Source organism: Choloepus didactylus, chromosome 15 (assembly GCF_015220235.1).
Source record: "Choloepus didactylus isolate mChoDid1 chromosome 15, mChoDid1.pri, whole genome shotgun sequence".
Lineage (NCBI taxonomy): Eukaryota > Metazoa > Chordata > Mammalia > Pilosa > Megalonychidae > Choloepus > Choloepus didactylus.
The window spans coordinates 12,803,844-12,823,365 of NC_051321.1; the positions used below are offsets into that span (position 1 = coordinate 12,803,844).

The 19,522-nt window shown below is 44.7% G+C and overlaps 1 protein-coding gene across 7 annotated transcripts in view; it reads right to left on the reverse strand.

Moving 5' to 3' along the window:
• Positions 1-19,522, reverse strand: part of PLPP4 (phospholipid phosphatase 4) — a 154,160-nt gene that overhangs the window by 10,100 nt on the left and 124,538 nt on the right. For all 7 annotated transcript variants that reach the window (XM_037804583.1, XM_037804581.1, XM_037804580.1 and 4 more), the window contains one exon: positions 3,775-3,945. In XM_037804583.1, the coding sequence (XP_037660511.1) occupies positions 3,775-3,945 (171 nt within the window). The remainder of the gene's footprint in view (positions 1-3,774; positions 3,946-19,522) is intronic.

The following is a 19,522-nucleotide window of genomic DNA, read 5'->3' on the forward strand; positions in this document are numbered from 1 at the left end:
TGCCTCAAACACCCACCCCCACAGCAGTGGACAGCCTTGCTGTCCATCCGCTTCTCCAAGCTGGAAACCCTGGGGGCCTCCTTGATTGCTCCTCAACTTGGGGTGATTGAGTACAATTTCCCACCCCAGAATGTTGCTGCTTCTTAATACACAACAAGGGAAAAGATGTTTCAATGCACAGAGATCAGGGTTTCTCAACGTTGAAAGTATTGACATTTGTCCCCGGATAATTCTTTGTTGTAGGGGGACTGTCCCATGCATTGTAGGTTCTTCAGCAGCATCCCTGACCTCCACCCACTAGGTGCCAGCAGCACCCTTGACCCATTCATGACAACTAAAAATAGGTCTCCAGACACTGCTAAATGAACCCTGGGTGTTAAAGCCATCCCCAGATAAAAACCACTGGTGTAGACAGTGACAGTTACTTGATGCAATCAGAAGTCCTGCCATGTAAGGGGGAATTCAGGTAAAATGAGCCTCACTCAGGGCCCATTAGAAGATCCAAGGAAAGGCACAACAAATCCTAGCTGAACAGATAATGGAACAGCTGGGCTGGTACTTGGGCCAGATTAATGATCTGTACCAACCAGAGCACATTCCGTTTTGGCAGCAGAAACCATGACACCTGTATTAGTTAGGGTTCTCTAGGGAAAAGAACCAACAAGAGATATCTGTGAATATAAGATTTTATACAAGTGTCTCACACAACTGTGGGGATGCAGGAGTCCAAATTCTGTAGGGCAGGCAGAGAACTGGCAACTCTGATGAAGATGTTCGATGAATTCAGGAAATGCTTCGCTGGCTAGCTGAAGAAGTAGTGACGGTTCTCTCTCTTCTCCCTTAAAAGTCATCAACTGATTGGATTAAATCTAGCTGATTGAATTCACTCATTGCTGAAGACACACCCTTTGTTGATATAATCAGTCACGGGTGCAGTTGATTGACTGATGATTTAATAAACCAGCCTTCTGGTTTATTAACCAACCACAAATATCCTTGCAGTAATGGTTAGGCCAGCGCTTGCTTGACCAGACACCTGGGTACCATCACCTGGCCAAGTTGACACATGAACCTAACCATCACAACACCATTTTGGCTTTCTCCCCAAATATGGCCTCAAACATCACTTAACATAAATTCTCATTTACTTTTCCAGCAGCTCACAGAGCATTAATATTCTTCCTTTACTGCTCAAAGTCCCTTTGGTTGCCAATTGGATAGGATGGGTCTGAAGCCCCAGTGGTCAAAAGGCTTCAGGTGTACCAGCTGCATCACGAACTGGGCTTCTCCTAAAATCAAGAGCTGGGAGTCTGCATTCTTTCACGATGACACCTGCTAGTCAGTGAGCTAGGTAATGAGTAACCAACCAGGTTAGGCCCAGAGAGTATGTAAGAGGGCTAACCTCATGTCTTATGGTTTTCAGGCAAGATCATTATACAAAGGCTCTTACTGCTTTCTAAGATAAAGGAAAATTCTATTCAATGCGGAAACCCTTCATCAATCCCCAAATCCAAAGTGGTTGACTAAAAGTGAAAACTGGGGGTTCATAGTTTACAAAGAGACTGTGTTCCAAACATATGTCTGCCTCCTCTAAATCTTCTTTAGGAATGATGCACTAAGCAGAAAATTTACTGATTTGCATTTGTGCAGGATGTTTTCATTTACAAAATAAATTCAGATCCATTATTTCATTCAGGCTATGAAACAGGCTCTGAAATATTTGGGGATTATTGTTCCCATGTTCAGAAGAAGAAACAGGTTCATGAGGGATAAATGAGCAGTCCATAAAAGGCCATTTGACTCATCGTATTCTTCAGAGGGAAATGCCTTAACTGCAATGAATGTGATGATTAATTTTATGTGTCACTTTGGGTAGGTAATGATGTCCAGTTGTTGTGTTGACTTTAAGTAAAGGATATTATCCCTGATAATGTAGGTGGGCCTCATCCACTCAACTGTAGGCCTCAAAAGCAAAGAACTGGGGGTTTCCAGGAGAACAAATTCAGACTCAGCATTTCAACATTGCTCTCACTGGAATTTCTAGTCTGCTGGCCTGCCCTACAGAATTCAGACTTGCCAGGCCCTACAACCATGTGAGCCAATTATTCTAAACAAATCTATCCATCTAACCATCCATTCATCTATTCATCTACCCATCCACCCTCCCATCCACCCATCCATCCATCCACCCATCCACCCATCCTGTTGGTTCTGTTTCTCAGAAGAACAATGACTAATACAATGGGCAACACTGCATTCCCCACTCCAGGGGGAATGCTCTTGTTGCTGTTGGCTCAGTTGAACCTCTTTCCTTCCCTGTCATCATCATATAACTTCATTTAATCCAGAACCTCCTCCAAGTCTCTCATGAGAAGAAGGGAGGGCTGTGGGACCAGCCTTGTGGCCTCCTACTGACCACCCCCATCAGGCAGGCCTCAGACCTCGATCAGCACTTGGTGCATCCACCTGTGCACACCATGTTCTCACCTCCCTTTCCCCCTCAGCCCTCATCCTCCAGCTCCAAGCTGCTACTGGGACATACGGGACCCAGAGCATGAGTTCCAGGAGGATGGAGGGTGGAGCTGAGACCAGCTAAGGAGCAGGGAGAAAATGGAAGGAGAAGGCACCCCAGCTAGGAGCTCCCTCACCTCTAGCCCCGACTGCTGCCTGACCACCACTGGAACAAACAGCCCAGGGAAGAGGTGAGAAGAGGTCCCACGAGGCAGCTGGCTGCAGAGACAGAAAAGGGGGCGGACGGAACAATTCCTGGTGGCAGCAGGATGAGAGGGAAGGAAGAAGAGTGCTGGACCACGGACTGCTCCTGGAAGGCCATTTTCCCATGGAGACTGGATCTACGCATGCTCAGGACATTTAATCTGTTTTGTTTGTTTAAAGCTGATACAGAGAAGGGAGCTCTTTAACAGTGCTTCTCAGATCTAATGAGAAAGAACAGACTTGCTTGTTGATAATGTGTATTCTCAGGGACCACTCCAGCCCCACCCCAGAGAGCCCGATTTCTAGTTCAGGGCAGCTGATCAAGGTGATCTGAGGATCTCCCTTTGGAAAACACCACCCTGCACACTGCAGCTCATAAAGACCACACCTCTGGACACATTACCTCTGTCCCTGCTCCCTTTTGCTGTGGCAGGTGTTGGCTGTCTTTCAGGCAGCTCTGGGCTGCAGTGTATCTGAAGTGGGGCATAGTGTGCTTTAGTTTCATCCCGGGAACAAGCCCCTCACTTGCTTTGCATTATTTTGCTTTTTACAAAGTATCTCAGGACTGAGACACATAGGTAAGCCTCACCCCACCCCACCCCACCCTGAGATGCTGCTGGGGACATTGCCAGAATTGATCTCTGGGTCAGGCAACCCTCTGGATGAGCATCAGAATGAGAAATATGTCCTTGTAGTCTGGGTTTGATGTGTGAGAGGGGCCAAAAGCCACCTGGCACCATATCTGGTGGCTGAGGCAAGTGATCCAGCAGGGAAATCACATTCCAGTCCCAGGTCAAGGGTGACCAGAAACTGAAGGGACTGACATCCTGGCAGGATGTGGGCAAGGTCACCTTGGGCACAGAGAAGGAGGGAAAGCTCCAATTCTTTCCTCAGCAAGGGCAGCATGCAGGCCAGAACTCCCTTGCATATGCATATCTGCTTGGAAACTGTATCCTCTAGGTCACTGTGGTGTGACATGGTTTCTGACAAGGGGCATTGAGATCTCCCTGGCTCAGTGTGTTTCTGCATTTGCCCCTGGAGGATTGGGCAGGGACTCACCTTGCCAGTGATGCTTGTAGTCGCACATGCGGGACAGAGCGATCATCATGGCACAGTACAGGGGCAAGATGGCGGCACAGAGCCGCCAGCTCTTGCCGCGCCCGCTCTCAGTGAAGCAGTGCAGCTTGCCAGCCAAGTAGAAGGTTGTGAAGCCGAGGCCCGAAAAGGCAACTGCCAAAGAAACAGCAGGTGTTACTCAAGCAGGTGGGGAGGAGCAGGGACACAGGGCATCCCAAGCACCTGGCACCTCCCGCCTGCCGTCTTGCACAGCCTCAGGGCCATGGCCACGCTGGCACCAGGCACTACCGAGGCAATCTGTGCTTGCTTGGCATAAACTGCAAACTGAGGATAACTTTCTAGGCTTATATGTGACCCAAACTTATTCTATTTCATTCAACAGTGATTTCCTGGGCACCTGTTATGTGCTAGACAAGTACTGTGCTATGCATAAGGAATGAAAAGATGCATCAGCTGTTGACTCTGGTGTCAAGGGTTCACAGTTTGGTTGAAGGATACAGCAATATTAACAGAGAGTTTTAATAAATTGTGCTAAGTTCTAGAATTAAAAAAGTGCTTACAGGGTGTAACAAGAGGAGAGAAAGGCAGTAGCTACAATTGGGTTTCCTTGAGGAGAAGGAGAAGGTGAAGAAGGGCCTCCAGCCTGAGGGTAAAAATGTCCAAAGTCCACAGCAGGGAGAGGACTGGTGGCTTGGCAGCAGGGCAGCTGGTAAGTGTAGCTGGAGTGTAGGCAGCTTTGGGTGGGGAGAAACATCAGGGAATGAGGCTGGCAGACCAGCAGGTGCCAAGTCATGAAGCTGGCTTTATTCATCGAGTAATGGGGAGCAGCTTGAAGGCTCTTGAGCAGAGAGCAGCATGATCAAGTTATCTTCATCAAAATATTCAGGATTGCTTTCTTTCAAGACGCTCAGAGAGCATCCGCATGGCACACCATCTGCCTTTAGGCCACAACTAGGGGTGGGCTCTGGGAAAATGGAGGCACGAGAAGTCAGGAGCCTTGCCTAGGGTCATATGGTATATCCCGGGCCCAGGCTGGGAGCAGACCCTGAGAATATTTAAGGATGATGCCAAAATAACACCCTTCAACAAATCTTAATTAACCTTTGGTAGGACAGGCACCCTGAGAGGTGCAGAGGAATCAACAGTAGACAAGATGGATTAGATCACTGCTGTCCTGAAGCTTTATTGTCAAGCGGAGGAGACACATAAGCAGAAGAGCAGAAAGATAGCAAGACTGTTTCAAATAGTGAAGAAAGCAAACCTGAGTGATGTGACAAAGAGGGGCAACATTAGATGGGGCAATCGGGAAATCCAGCCCCAGGTTGCTCAATCAGCAGAATTTCAAAATGATTATGTATTCTAGAAGCTTCGGAGCAGCCTAGATCAAAGGAGGAAAATGTACTAATCAATTTATCTTAACTAGTAGAATCCTCTGTTTGCGTGAAATATACTTTGGCCTTATTACGTAGAAGAGAGAAAGAGGGAGGGAGGGGGAGAGAGAGAGGGATGGGAGGAGTGAGGGAGGTAATTAATGAGCATTCATTAGTTTGTTCAAACAGTTTTTTAAATGAAACTATGCTTACACTTTGGGTACACAGCTTGCTGGTGTAGATGAAATAAGGAGTAGGGCATGTTCTGGCTTTAGGAAACTCACAGTCGAAAGGGGAGGAAAGGTAAGCAATGACAAATGTGACACCATGTGATGGGTCAGAAGGGAAGGGTCACTGGCTTTTGGAGGCCAGAAGGCAGAGGTGCGGACCTCCCAGGCTGCGGGGTGTCAGGAAATGCTTCCCAGCTACAGCTGGCAGGAGCTGACACCGGAAGGACCACTGGGGGGGTTTCCGGCAGAGAAGGCAGGCAAGGAAACAAACGGGCTGAGGGAGGAGGAGGGAGAGAGGCTAATAGCAATTACATTAGCTAACAGTCATTGACAGCTTGTTTTCATTCTCTACGCTGAACACTTTTATCACCATCTTGTTGAGTAGACTTTGTAGCAACCCTATGAGACATGAACTCATTTTTGTTTGTTTGTTTAAGTAATATTACTACTGCCTTGTCATAAATGAGGAAACTTAGGCACAACTGAGGTTAACTAGTTTGCATAAGGACCCACAGCAAAAGAGACAAGGCAAGTTAAGCTCTTCACCACTGCTAACAATATGGACCTAGATGAGTACTTCTGAGTTTGCTATCTGTTTCTCCTACTAGATTCCAACTTCCACGGGGCAGGAACTGAGTCTGTTTTGCTCGCAGTGTACACGCAGAACCCAGCACAGTACTGAGGGGAAGAATGAATGAACAGAGGGACGAGCTGCTGCAGTGAACACAGAACAAAAGAAGACAAGTTTTCAGGTAGAACAAAAGACTGTGAGGACTGCTTGGATCTGAAGGGCGAGGGGAAATTAAGGGAGCTGGGATGAGTCCCAGGTATCTGGCTTGGGCAACAGAGGGTGCAATGGTGGCATTCTCTAAAACGGGACAGACACATGCCGCAAAGGAGAGGGTTTGATGGAGAAGCCAGTGATGACAAATACCTTGTTTTCCTGCAACAATATGTTTACTGCTTTTTAAAATTGCAAAAGCAATTCATGGCTACACTAAACCCATTGTCAAAAGGATGAAGGTTGAGTAAAGCATATATAGTCCCTGAGCTTTTGATCCAATTAGGTTTAAAACATGACTGGTGCTCACTGAGATTTATGCGGGGTTAGAATAACGGTCCTCAACGCTGGTTACATACTGAGTCACCTTTATTTTTTTTTTTTTTTTTTTTTTTTTTTTTTTTTTTAAATCATCATTTTATTGAGATATATTCACATACCACGCAGTCATACAAAACAAATTGTACTTTCGATTGTTTACAGTACCATTACATAGTTGTACATTCATCACCTAAATCAATCCCTGACACCTTCATTAGCACACACACAAAAATAACAAGAATAATAATTAGAGTGAAAAAGAGCAATTGAAGTAAAAAAGAACACTGGGTACCTTTGTCTGTCTGTTTCCCTCCCCTACTTTTCTACACATCCATCCATAAACTAGACAAAGTGGTGTTTGGTCCTTATGGCTTTCCCAATCCCATTGTCACCCCTCATAAGCTACATTTTTATACAACTGTCTTCGAGATTCATGGGTTCTGGGTTGTAGTTTGATAGTTTCAGGTATCCACCACCAGCTACCCCAATTCTTTAGAACCTAAAAAGGGTTGTCTAAAGTGTGCATAAGAGTGCCCACCAGAGTGACCTCTCGGCTCCTTTTGGAATCTCTCTGCCACTGAAGCTTATTTCATTTCCTTTCACATCCCCCTTTTGGTCAAGAAGATGTTCTCCGTCCCACGGTGCCAGGTCTACATTCCTCCCTGGGAGTCATATTCCACGTTGCCAGGGAGATTCACTTCCCTGGGTGTCTGATCCCACGTAGGGGGGAGGGCAGTGATTTCACCTTTCAAGTTGGCTTAGCCAGAATACTGAGTCACCTTTAAAATTCAGGAATTAAAAAATTCAGTACGTCCCACTGCCAGAGATTTTGTTCTTGGGGTTCTGGAGGAGGGTTTGTTTTTAAAGCCTCCCAGGTGATTCTAATGGTAGCCAGGAATGAGTGGCACTGGCTCAGAGGCTTTTGCTGAAGACAGGCACTGCAGCTAGCTCCCCACTTTCTCTGGACACCAGCCTAATTAAACTTTCCTCTTAATTAGAAAATATTCCTAAGGGGCAGAGCTCCTCGGTAACCAGCTCACACAGTGGCTGGGGAAGATGGGGCTGGACACCAGCTTTAAATGACTGCCCCAAAGCCTGGGCAGCAGCTCATTGGCAATTCAGACTCTCAGGAGAGCCCAGATCTACTGAGGCAGAATCTGCATCTCAACAAGTTCTGCAAGCGGTTTGTACACTGAAGTTTGAGAAGCCCTGACCCATAGATTTAACCTTTGTAAGAGAGCTCTAAGAGTCCATCTTAAGGAAATAATACTAAATATGGGGGAAAGCTAGAAGACATTCTGCTCAAAGCTAATTATAATTATGGAAAAATTGAAATCAACCAGTAACAGAGGCATTTCCATTCACAGACTATGATGCAACCATGAAGATTACTGTGATGACACAGCAATATGGACAATACTTAGGATACAATGTTAAGTGGAAAAAGCAGGACACCAAGTTGTTGAGTCAAAATAATCATGGCTATGGCACATAAAAATGAATAACCTGCAGCTTTTCCAAATGATCTCTGGTAACAATGTGTCTCCTTAAAAGGGATCCCAGTTGTGAGCACAAGCCCATACCAAAGTAGAACTTATTCAACATGCAAATCAACCAAGTAAAAGTATTTTTTTTTTCTTTTTTAAACAGAATAGTAAAGCAAGTTTATCTCAGGAATAAAAATGAAACAAAAAAGGAAACACAAATAAGAGTGGTGTGTGTGCTGAAACATTTTTGAATACTGATTAGCACTCAAGACCCAGCAAAGCAGTGCCAACATATATTGAGTACTCTGTTTAAAGTAAGAATGTGTGAGAAATTGCATCACCCAGCCCTGCTCCTAATCCTTTGCTCTGATGGAACAGTATTAAGAGATTTAAATGGTGTTCCAAAGTGGCCCCATTTGGCCACCATCCTAGCCAGAGAAACAGGTTCTTAATTTCCTGTCCTCATCCGCTTTGCTCTGTTCCTTCTGTGCATTTACACTCTCATGGGAGGTGGCAGTGGTGGGTGGGGCTGGGCAGTTGGCTCCCTGTTGGTGTCGGCCAGGTCCTGAGCTCTGGGGAGGAAAAATGGACTTTATGCAAATCAGACCAAGTCTATGCACCCAATTACTCTGAAAGTGGGAAGCCTTAAAGAACTCCTCTGGGACTTTGTAGAATGATAAGATGAAAGTCTCCAAGATTTGACTCAGACCAGCATGTCTGGGGAAAAAGCAAAAACAGACCAAAAAATGTCAATGAGCCGCACCAAGGTTGAGCAGGAATTTGTATGTGTCCCCATTAAAAAAAAAAAAAAAGGAAAAAAAATTTTTGGAGTAACCAGCACCTCCTGAGCCTTGAGCACATTTGCAGGAGGGACAAAAGAAGGGGCTGCTGAAAACTCTCATGGTTTCAGGGGCAAGACCCTCGGCTTCCACGCTATCTCCTTGCTGCTCCCAGGGTCTCTAACCTGGCCCTGCTTGGGTACCAGAGGGCTCCAGCTTGTTCTTTGGAGAGCAGGTGAGATAGATTCTCTCCCTACCCAAAGGGAGCCAAGACCCACACCGTGGCCCCTCCAAAAATGTTGAAGCATCGTTTCTTTGAAAAGGAGGAGGGATTCAAAAGCATTTCAAAGGGCTGGGTTCCACCCCCTGGCATCTGGGAGCATAAGGCACCAGCCAGACTTCATGGACACATTCTATCGAGCATGGGAAGGTATTTTTAAAGATCACCACGTGCCCTTACTTTTAGGTGACATGATGAGGCTCCAGTTTCATGCTAAACCTTGTGCTTGTCACTTCCTCACTGCCACCTGTGCCCTTTGTCTGAGAGCTTCTGCGGCGTTCCTTCTGCCCGAGAGGCGCATCCGAGCCGTGGGCAGCGACGGCCCTTTGCACTATTGCTTTTCCAATATCTACTCCAGCAATAATCAGACTCCACCAAACCATACTGAATGAATACAACACCACAATTTTCCTGTCACTTCCGCCTCTAAAATTAGGGCCCTGGGGACCCAGGATGCCGTCTCCGATGCCCCAGCTTGGAGATTTTAAGACTCTGAAGTATCATGGCTCAGCTTCAAATTCAACTGGGAGAAAAGGAAAATGGGAAGGTTTTCAAATAAATGCTTTCCAACTCTAGCCAAACAACAGCCTGTTCTCTTCTGAAAGAAAACACACATTTGAGTCACGGGGAGGCTATAAAGCCTTTTATCCTAGGGTGGAACGAGTTAGGGGATGTTCACTCCAGCTGACCCCATCTCTCCCCTTACAAGCAGCTGTAGCTCTCAGCACAAGTAAGGAACAAAACCAGAAAGTGAGCATTCAGAGTCATGGGGCAGGGGATTACACGACAGGATCAATGTGTTCATATTTTACCAACATATTAACAACAACAGAAATATGAGAAAAACTCTCAATCTGGTGAGGCGAGAGGGTGCTGAGAGCCTGGCTCAGAACTTAAACACGATCTGGGGGGAAGAGCACTGCTTTCCGAGCCTGTGGCAGGTTTTCTTGTCTGGAAGCAGCTGATTGTAAGTATTTATATGTTGATCTGGTTGTGAAAAGCAAAGATGTCTCTTGGAGCCTCTAAACGAGGAAGAAGTGAAACATGCTGATTCCCGAGCCACCCTCCGGTCCTTTAGATGCTCACCTGCTCACTCTGCTATTGTCAACTAGGGTAGAGGAGCAAAGCATCATAAAAGGGCAGGGGTCCCAGGAGGTGACACTGGGTCTGAATCCCGGGAGTGGGGCAATCTGCCTGCCTGGTGACACGGAAAGGGAATTGCTCACTTCACTCTCTGGCTGCAGAGACGAGTTACCACAGGTTTACAACTCTTTCCTTGCAAAGAAAGGTCTATCTGCTGAGCTAGTTCAGGTACAATAAGGGGGTTTTCCTTTCTTCCCCAGGTAGTTTTTAAATCAAGCAGAAGACCTTGGACCTAATAATGACACAAAAATAAGAAAACTGGCACCAAGAAACGTTTTAAGGACAAATGAGTTAAGATTCAGGGGGCCAGGCACTGCTTTTCAGGCTGTATTTTTCACATTTGTGAATTATAATAAATTTCCCCAAACTAATCATTCCTGGCACCAAACATGGAATTGTGCCCTGGTGAAGCAATCTGTACAAATTTTCCATTTGACGATGTTTAAGAAGAAGAGCAATACTAGGTGGTTGTATAATAAACAATAAACCTTTAATGTCAAAAGGTATTTAGACAATGTGATGGTTGGGTTCATGTGTCAGCTTGGCCAGGTGATGGTGCCCAGTTTTCTGGTCAAGCAAGCAATGGCTTAACCATTACTGCAACGACAATTTGCAGCTAGTTAATAAACCAGAAGGCTGGTTTATTAAATCATCAGTCCATTGATTGTATCTGTGGCTGATTACATCTATGATCAAGGGAGTGTCTTCTGCAATGAGAGAACCAAATCAGTTGGATTTAATCCAATCAGTTGGAGACTTTTAAGAGAGGAGAGAGAACTTTCACCTTTTCTTCAGCCAGTCAGCCTCTCCTGGGGAGTTCACTGAAGACTTTCATCAGAGTTGCCAGCTCACGGCCTGCCCTACGGAATTTGGACATGTGCATCCCCACAACTGCATGAGACATGTTTATAAAATCTCTTATTTACAGATATCTCCTGTTGGTTCTGTTTCCCTAGAGAACCCTGACTAACACAGAGGATGCAAGTGCATCTCCACAAGATCATCCAAAGCTGAGGATATGGGAAACCAGTAGGAATGTCCAGCAGCCTGCAGACCCCCTTTGCAGCAGAAGCACTGTGCTGGAAGCCAGGGAGTGGGGCAGGTAGTGAACAGGAGCAGAGCCAGCTGGATATTAGAGGCAACTTTCTTGCAACAGAGAACCCTATTAGTCTATCTTCCATTATTCCACTGTTGCTAGATGCTCTGAGCCAAGAAACAGTTCACTTCCCGAAAAAAAATTAATGGCTCATTTGTGATGATAAAGGGCAGCTGACACCTGGCCTTGGAGCTGCAGAGACCACTGGGAATGGTGAGGACTGGGGTAAGCCAGAGAGGCTGTCCTTCTAGAGTCACGGCCCTGCCTCAGCCCCAGCCAATGGCTGCCATGCTTCAGAAACATGGCTCTGTGTTCCCACAAGTTTGATCATTTGAGAGAAGAGAGAAATCAGATATTAACGGGAGATTTCTCCATCTTTAAGTGTTAACAACTAATCAAAAAATTAATAATCCATGGCAGAACAAATGAAACTCACCTGTGGGCCAGCAGGGCTGGGTCTGTGGGCTGCCAATCTGAGAACTTCCTCAAGCCCTGCTCTCTCCCTCTAACAGTCTATGTTTTAAATTAGAGCTTAAAATTATACAGGTCAATTTGTTCCCACTCTCCATGTTAGAGAAAAGAAGCACTTGATAGGTTTGAGGTGATTTTGTTTAAAACAGTAACAACAACAAATTAAATTATGCAGGTGAGTTGGAGACTAAATAATCCATTAAACAGCAGGGAGTACTGAGTGCTGTTTAAGAGCTCTGGCTTTTACAGTAGGGTGTGGTGCTCAGCTCTGGGTGAGCTCCTGTCTTCTGGCCTTAGTTCCCCCAGATATTCAATGGGGTTAGCAACTCTTGCTTCACAAAGATATTGTGAGGATCAGTTAATGGGCAGTTGTAAGATGCCTAGCACAGTGCTTAACCCCGGGCAGCCCCTCACCTGTCACCTCCCGCTGTGCTGAGTGACCCATCACTGGGCTCCTCTCCTGGATTCCGCAGAATCCAGGTTCATTGTGTTGGGACCTGGTTTAATGGCCTTGTGGCTCCAAATCCCTTAAGATGACTAGTTTCAATCTAACAAAGAGGTCCCCTCTGTTTTCCTATATTCATTAATTTTCTAAGTCACTAAGAGATTTCACTTTCAAAAGAGCAAGCAAATTGATTCAACTCAGAGAGAACATTGTTCCTTAGGACATCTGAAACTTAAATCATTCGATCAGAGTTTAAGGAAATGCAGTAACTCCTCATGATATTATTGACAGAAAATCAATAACATCCAGCTTCGCAACCCAACCAGAGGTACAACTGAAACCTTGGGCAAGATAGCCAGGAGTCCTCAATAACTGTCCTGAGAACCAGGGTTTAGGCCAAAACCCATTTATCTCAATCTCTTTCCCTCCCATCACTAAAGTCTTTCTGAGTTTGTTTTACAGACAGTCAAGCTTGGCAACAAGTTATAAACCAGAGTGTGCCGTTCCTTGGAGGACCCCTGAGACACCAGGCACAGAAATCACCTTCCTCAGAACCAAGATTACAGGGATGAGGAGACATCAGAAGCAAATAAAACATGAGGGGTCCCGCAACAAGGAAGATCTGGTCCACGGGCATATTTTTACCATATGTGGACAATTCTATAAACAACCAACCAGAGATGCCAACCCGAATCCCTGTCCTGTCCCCACCTCCCTTTGTTCCCATCTTATAAAACTCTCTTCATTCTCAGATGGAGGAGACAGTTTTGAACCTGTCTCCTGCCCCCTTGCTGGTCAACCTCACAACAGAACTCTTCTCAAAATCCCAGTGTCATAGAATTAACACCTTTGAACATTAGGCAGTGAGCCCTTGCTCAGTAACACAATTTCAAGGAAAATTTTCCATCAAAATTATAGAATAGGCTCAGTTTAGTACTCCCAGTTGTTTTTTTTTTTTTTAATCCCACCTCCTCTCTAATCTAGTAAAGATGAGATTATTTCACTCTGAGTAGGAGATAAAAACCATCTTTGCTGGAAGGAAGAGACTTCTCAAAACCCTTGAAATCATCTGCGGTTCATTCCAATAATTTTAACATTTCAAAGGGTAAGAGTTCTATGCAACTGATATAATTCAACAACTTCAAAAACATCAATTCATGCAACTAGAGAATTTAGGGGAAGGATTTTGGCCCTGATATATTTTAATAAATATTGATACCTAATTCCTTCTCTTTGCATGTGTAGACCTAGGTAGATGTAGGTACCACGACTATGAACTCGACAAGGGCAAGAAGTATGATACCTGCTTCACCACTGTATCTCTAATGTCCCATAATTGTGATTGTACATAATAGGCACTTAATAAACATGTGCTGAAGAAATGAAGGACTGTACCCAATGGCATTACCACCATCCATTCCTTCATCCATTGTCTCAATACCTATTTATTAATGGCCTTACCAAACCAGGCACTCTGCAGGACCCTAGTGATGGGGAAGTGCACAAGATCCAGTCCCTGTCTTTACATTTTACTGGGGAGGGGAAAACTGGAATAACAAGCATTTGAGCTCCATGACCCCAGGGACCTTGTCTGTGTGTGTTGCTATTATATACCCAACATCAAGAACAGATACAGGCAAACAGTGGTGCTCAACAAATATAAGTGATCAAAGAGAGTAATGAGATGAAGGAACATTAGGATAATATGAAAAACTGGACCAGGCTACATGTACTCTTGGGGGCTATGCCAGTTTGAAACTGTTATGGATCCCAGAAGAGCCATGATCTTTTGATCCAATCTTGTTAGGCGGGAACTTTTGATTGAATATTTCCATGGAGATGTGACCAACCCAATTCCAGGTGCGTCTAACCCTTTCCTGGAGTCCTTTAAAGAGAGCTCATGCAAAGAGCAGAGAGACAAAAATGCCCCAGGATATACTAAGCCAGGACACAAAGAAACTGCAGGAGCTGACACAGACCCAGATGCTTGGAGATGCAGACAGAAAGATGCTTAGAGATGCTAAGCTAAGAGATCAAGCCCAGAGTTTGCCCCAGAGAAGCTAAGAGGAAACGACCAGACACTCCGAGAGAAATGCCCCAGGAGAGCCAAGCAGAGAGCTGAGAGAAGCTAAGAGAGACAGAAGCCCAGAGACATTCTGCAGAAAGCCATTTTGAAACACAACCCTAGAGCAAAGGACCAGCGGATGCCGGCCACATCTTTCCAGTGGACAGAGGCGTTCCAGACGCCACTGGCCATTCTTCTGTGAACGTAACCTATGGTTGATGTCTTAGTTTGGACAGTTTCATGGCCTTAGGACTGTAAATTTGTAACCAAATAAACCTCCTTTATAAAAGCCAATCCAATTCTGGTATTTTGCATTCTGGCAGCTTAGCAAACAGGAAACAGAGTGATAGCATCCCTTCTTTGCCTAGCTACTTCCTACCCACTCTTCAAATTCCAGCTCAGATGTTACTTCCTCAGAAGCCCTCCCTGACTCTACCGGTAGGTTTCCATTGCACTTGGCACCTGGTCTTCACAGCACTCACTGTCACTATTTCCATCTATACGGCTGTCTAGATTTTGTCTCCCTTCTTCTAGATTCTGTGCTCCATGAAAGTTGAGGTTATATCCTCTGGGCCTGCAATTACTAGATGCCTATAAATGAAAATATTGAATGAACAGATGAAGACCTGGTGATCAGGAGGAGTCTCACAAAAGAAGGCGGCAGAGGATGCACCCAATGGAGGGGAAGAAGGGTTAGAGTCAGGATCAGGATTGCACTGGTTCAGAATAATGCATGGGAGGGAGGGGAGTGGGCCTGCACTGAATTCTCCCTTACCCTGCCTCACCCTCCAGACTCCACCCTCGATCACTCCATCTGTCTTTCTCATGTGGATGCACGCGTGCATGCACACTCACCTCTCTCCCTGGGCTCTGTCTACAAGGATGATCCCGGAATCCTGCTGGGGCCTCTCTGTACCCCAAGGGTTGACAGCTACCCCTCAGAATTTGGGCAGGACTCCAGGGAACAAGGTGAGGGGCACCCGGAGCTATCAGGTAAGGTGAAACTATAGGCAGAGAAGCAACATAAGATTCCAAGTGTCTGGCGGATGGACAGCAGGAGTGGGAAACGGCAAAACTGAGCAGGTCCTAAAAGTGTTCCATCAGAAGGGCAGGGAGGCGATCGTGTGTGGAATGCCTCCCATCTGCCAGCTGCTGTGCTAGAAGCGTTCACTGCCTTGCCTTGCTTCATCCCCAGGACAACACAATAACAGATATTTGGCCTACTTTACAGATGTGAAATTGGGTCAAATTATTTACCAAAGCCTAATGCAGCTGCTTAAGAAACTGAATTTTCTTAATATGATTGCAGTTATAACACCGACTCTTAACCACCTATTGGTTTTCACCCCCAACCCCTCATGGTCACCACTGAAACCCTAGGGCCCCACACCCTGCTGGGCAATAGAAGGCACCCTCTGCATGCTGACTGAATAAAGGAATAAATGGCTAAGAATATTTAATCATTCCTAAAACTAATTGGACCCTGCTGAGTACTCTGGCAACATGCCAAGGTCCTTGGGGACAGATAGATGTCTACAACCATGGAAGATCATGTCCTTTATCCTCTGTTTCCAGGTGGGTAATACCTAAGCTACCTGAGCCAGGTGAGATTTCCAGGCTCAGAGATTTTACAGCCTTGTTTCAGAAGGAGCAGTGGGGAAAGGAAAAAGAACCCAACAATTCATAATTAGTCCGAAAGCAAATGTCAGAGGCAGGAAATGCAAGCAGAAAGAAAGCCAGACAGTAAACTCCCTGTGTAACCCCAGTCTGCATCTTCAAAGAGGATTTTGGTCCAAAAAAACCCCAAAAAACAAAAAAATTAACTCAGGCACAAAGCACAGAAAGTGCAGAGGAAACTCAACCAACTTTGGGGGAAGAAGGCAGGATTTCCTTTTGTCACCCACCACAGGCACCAGTCCTGCGAACAGACAGTTACTCTGAGGCAAAGATCAGCAAAAGCAGGATTAAGGATTTTTAAATGACAAAAGCCACTTTGGCTCCCCACACCACCACCACACCTGCACTGCTTGCTGAAAAATGATTATTAGGAAACAATAATGTTTGGTTATTTAGAGCCCTGGAGAAAGCTACAATTGTCTCAAATATGGGAAGTAGTTTTGCACATCAGAGCATCCTCATCTACACATGGTCTAAAGCTCCAGGACATTTCCTTTAATCAGCCTTGATGATATGCCACAGTGTTCCGAAATATAAATAGAAGGATAAGCCTTCAAAAGGGAGATATTACCTTTTTTCCATAATACCACTAAGGGGACTGATAAGAACATGGGTAGGATTAAGATAAAGATAATATTTTAATGAAAAATAATTTTATTTTACCTCTAATGGACTTGGCAGAACATAAACTGGATGGTGAGATTTGAACAGCAATGCACACCCTGAAGAGGCAACCAGGAAGGCAGTGGCAATGACTGTTAATTTGCCCAAGGTGAGCATCTGATTATCCTTTTTGGGGTGTGTGGATTTCAGGGGGAGCCCTTGGAGTTTTCAGTCCAGCCACATGCCCAGCTTCCTTTGGAGAAAGTGGCCTCAGCTGGTCCTGCTTTTTATGACACATTTTTTAAAAACACTTTCATTGTGGTGACATGTATAGAACACAAATGTTCCCATTTTAACCACTTCCAGTATACAGGCCAGTGGTGTTAACTGCATTCATAATATCGTGCTACCATCACCACCATCCACTCCCCAAACCATTTCATCACCCCAAACAGAATCTCTGTACCCATTAAGCACCAACTCCCCATCCCCACTGTCAGTCCCTGATAACCCGTTCTACTTTCTGTCTGTATGAAGCTGTATATCCTAGGTATTTTGTAGAAGTGGAATCATACAATATTTATTCTTTCATGTGTGACTTATTTCACTCGACTTGATGCCTCTGAGGTTCATCCATGTTGCAGCAAGCGTCAGAACCTCATTCCTTCTGATGGCTAACACTCCACTGTGTGGCTGTACTACATTTTGTTTACCCATTCATCTGATGGACTCTTAGGGTGCTTCTACTTTTTGGCTATTGCGAATGATGCTGCTATGGACACTGGAATACAGATACTTACTTGAGTGCCTGTTTTCAGTTCTTTCGGGTATGTAGCTAGAAGTGGAATTATGGGGTCAGATGGTAACTCTGTGTTTAACTTTCTGAGGAGCTGCCAAACTGTTTTCCACAGCGGCTGCACCAATTCACATTCCCACCACCAATATACAAGGGTTCCTGTTTCTCCACATCCTTGCCAGCACTCGCTATTTTCTGTTGTTTTACTAATAGCCATTCTAGTGGGTGTGAAGTGGTGTTTCATTTTGATTTTGATTTGCGTTTTCCTTTTGACCTATCATGTTCAGCATTTTTCACGCACTCAATGCCCTATGTGAAGACAACACCTGTAGTGGATTGAATTGTATCCCATCCTCCCACTCCCACCACCCCCCAAAATATGTGGAATTCCTAATCCCCTGTACTGTGAATGTGACCTTATTTGGAAATAGGGTCTTTACAGATGTAATCAAGTTAAGATGGGGTCATAGCAGATTAGGGAAGGCCCTAAATCCAAAGACTGGTTGTCCTTACAAGGAGAGGATGATGTGCAGACATCAGACACACCTGGAGGAGACGCCACATGGAGAGAGAGGCAGAGATTGAAGTGATGTGATTGTGAGACAAGGGACACCTGGGGCCACAGAAGCTGGAAGGGGCCAGGAGGCCGTGCCCTCCAGAGCCTTCAGAGGGAGTGTGGCCTCCCCCACACCTCGATTTCAGACCTCTAGCTTCTAGAACTGTGAGGGAATAAACCTCTGTAGTTTTAAGCCCCCCAGTTTGTGGTATTTTGTTACAGTAGCCACAGGAAATGAAGGCACAGCCCTTCCACCCTGCAAGCAGCCTGGATGGGGACTTGAGCCTGGACAGGAAACATAAAGAAGTGAAGCATCAAGATGGGTTGGCCCTGCCCACCCCGAGGCATTTGGCTCAAACTCCGACCCACAGTGGGGCTCTGCGATGGGAGATCGATGACCAGATGGTCCAGTCAAATCTTCTCTTAATTGTTGTGGAAGTGGAAGAGGGGAAGGCAGGCTGAGTTCCGGTTACTGTCCTGGGTGAGGCTAAGCCACTGTTTTTGGTTACTGAAGAAAACTGCAACTCAACCCAGTCTTAGAACACTTGGAGCCCCAAGTGACTATGTAGGTGACGTGGCCCTCGTCAGATAAAGTTTAACAAAGATATATGTAAGGCATCGGGAATAAAGGCATTTTCAGCCACAGGACTGAAAAAGTATGTGAAGCAACTATTAACCAAAGGAAGCTGTTATCAATATTAATATCAGCTGGCCTTGATGGTAAAGAGCAATATCAGAGATAAAGATGGTCATGACTTAATACAAAGGTATAACAGGAAGTATGACAATTCTAAACTATGTTTGCACATCACTTGAATTCCTAATATGGAATTCCTAATCCCCAGGACAGATTGAAGATGAACCAAATTACAAAGACCACATAACTACTGCAACAGTGGAAAATTTAAATACAGATCTTTGTAATTGACAGATCAAGAACAAACAGAAAAATTAGAGAGGATATACAAGATTTAAATAGCACAATTAACAAGCTTGGTCCAATGGAGATATATACAACTTTGCAGGCAATAATTTTAAAATTCACATTTTTTCCAAGTCATATGAAAAATGTATGAAAACTGACCATATGCTAAGCCTCAAGCTAGCCTCAAAAAAAAAAAAAAAAAAAAATGGATTGGTAATTTTTACAGATCACATTATCTGATCACCATGCAATTAAACTGTAAATCATTTTAAAAATATAACAAGCAAAGCATCATATATTTGGAAATTTAAAACAAACACTTCCAAACAACTCATGGGACACAGAAGAAAACAATGAAAATTAGAAAAATATTTAGAAGTAAATTTAATGAAAGCAAATTGGTGGAGTGTAGCTAAAGCAACATTTAGAGGGAAACTGATAGCCTAAATTGCTAGAAAGACTCACATTAAGTTAAAAAAAATAGCAGAATAAATTCAAAAAAGTAGAAGGAAGGAGCTAATAAAGATAACAGCAGAAAATAAAATATCTCCATTTCTAGAAGATTATAATGGTGGTCCTCACTACAGAAGTAAGACAAGAGAACTAAATAAAAGGTTTAAGAATTGGAAAGGAAAAAAATAAAACTGATGCTATTTATAGGTAATATGACTTTCTGTGTAGAAAACCCAAAATAATCTGAGGGAA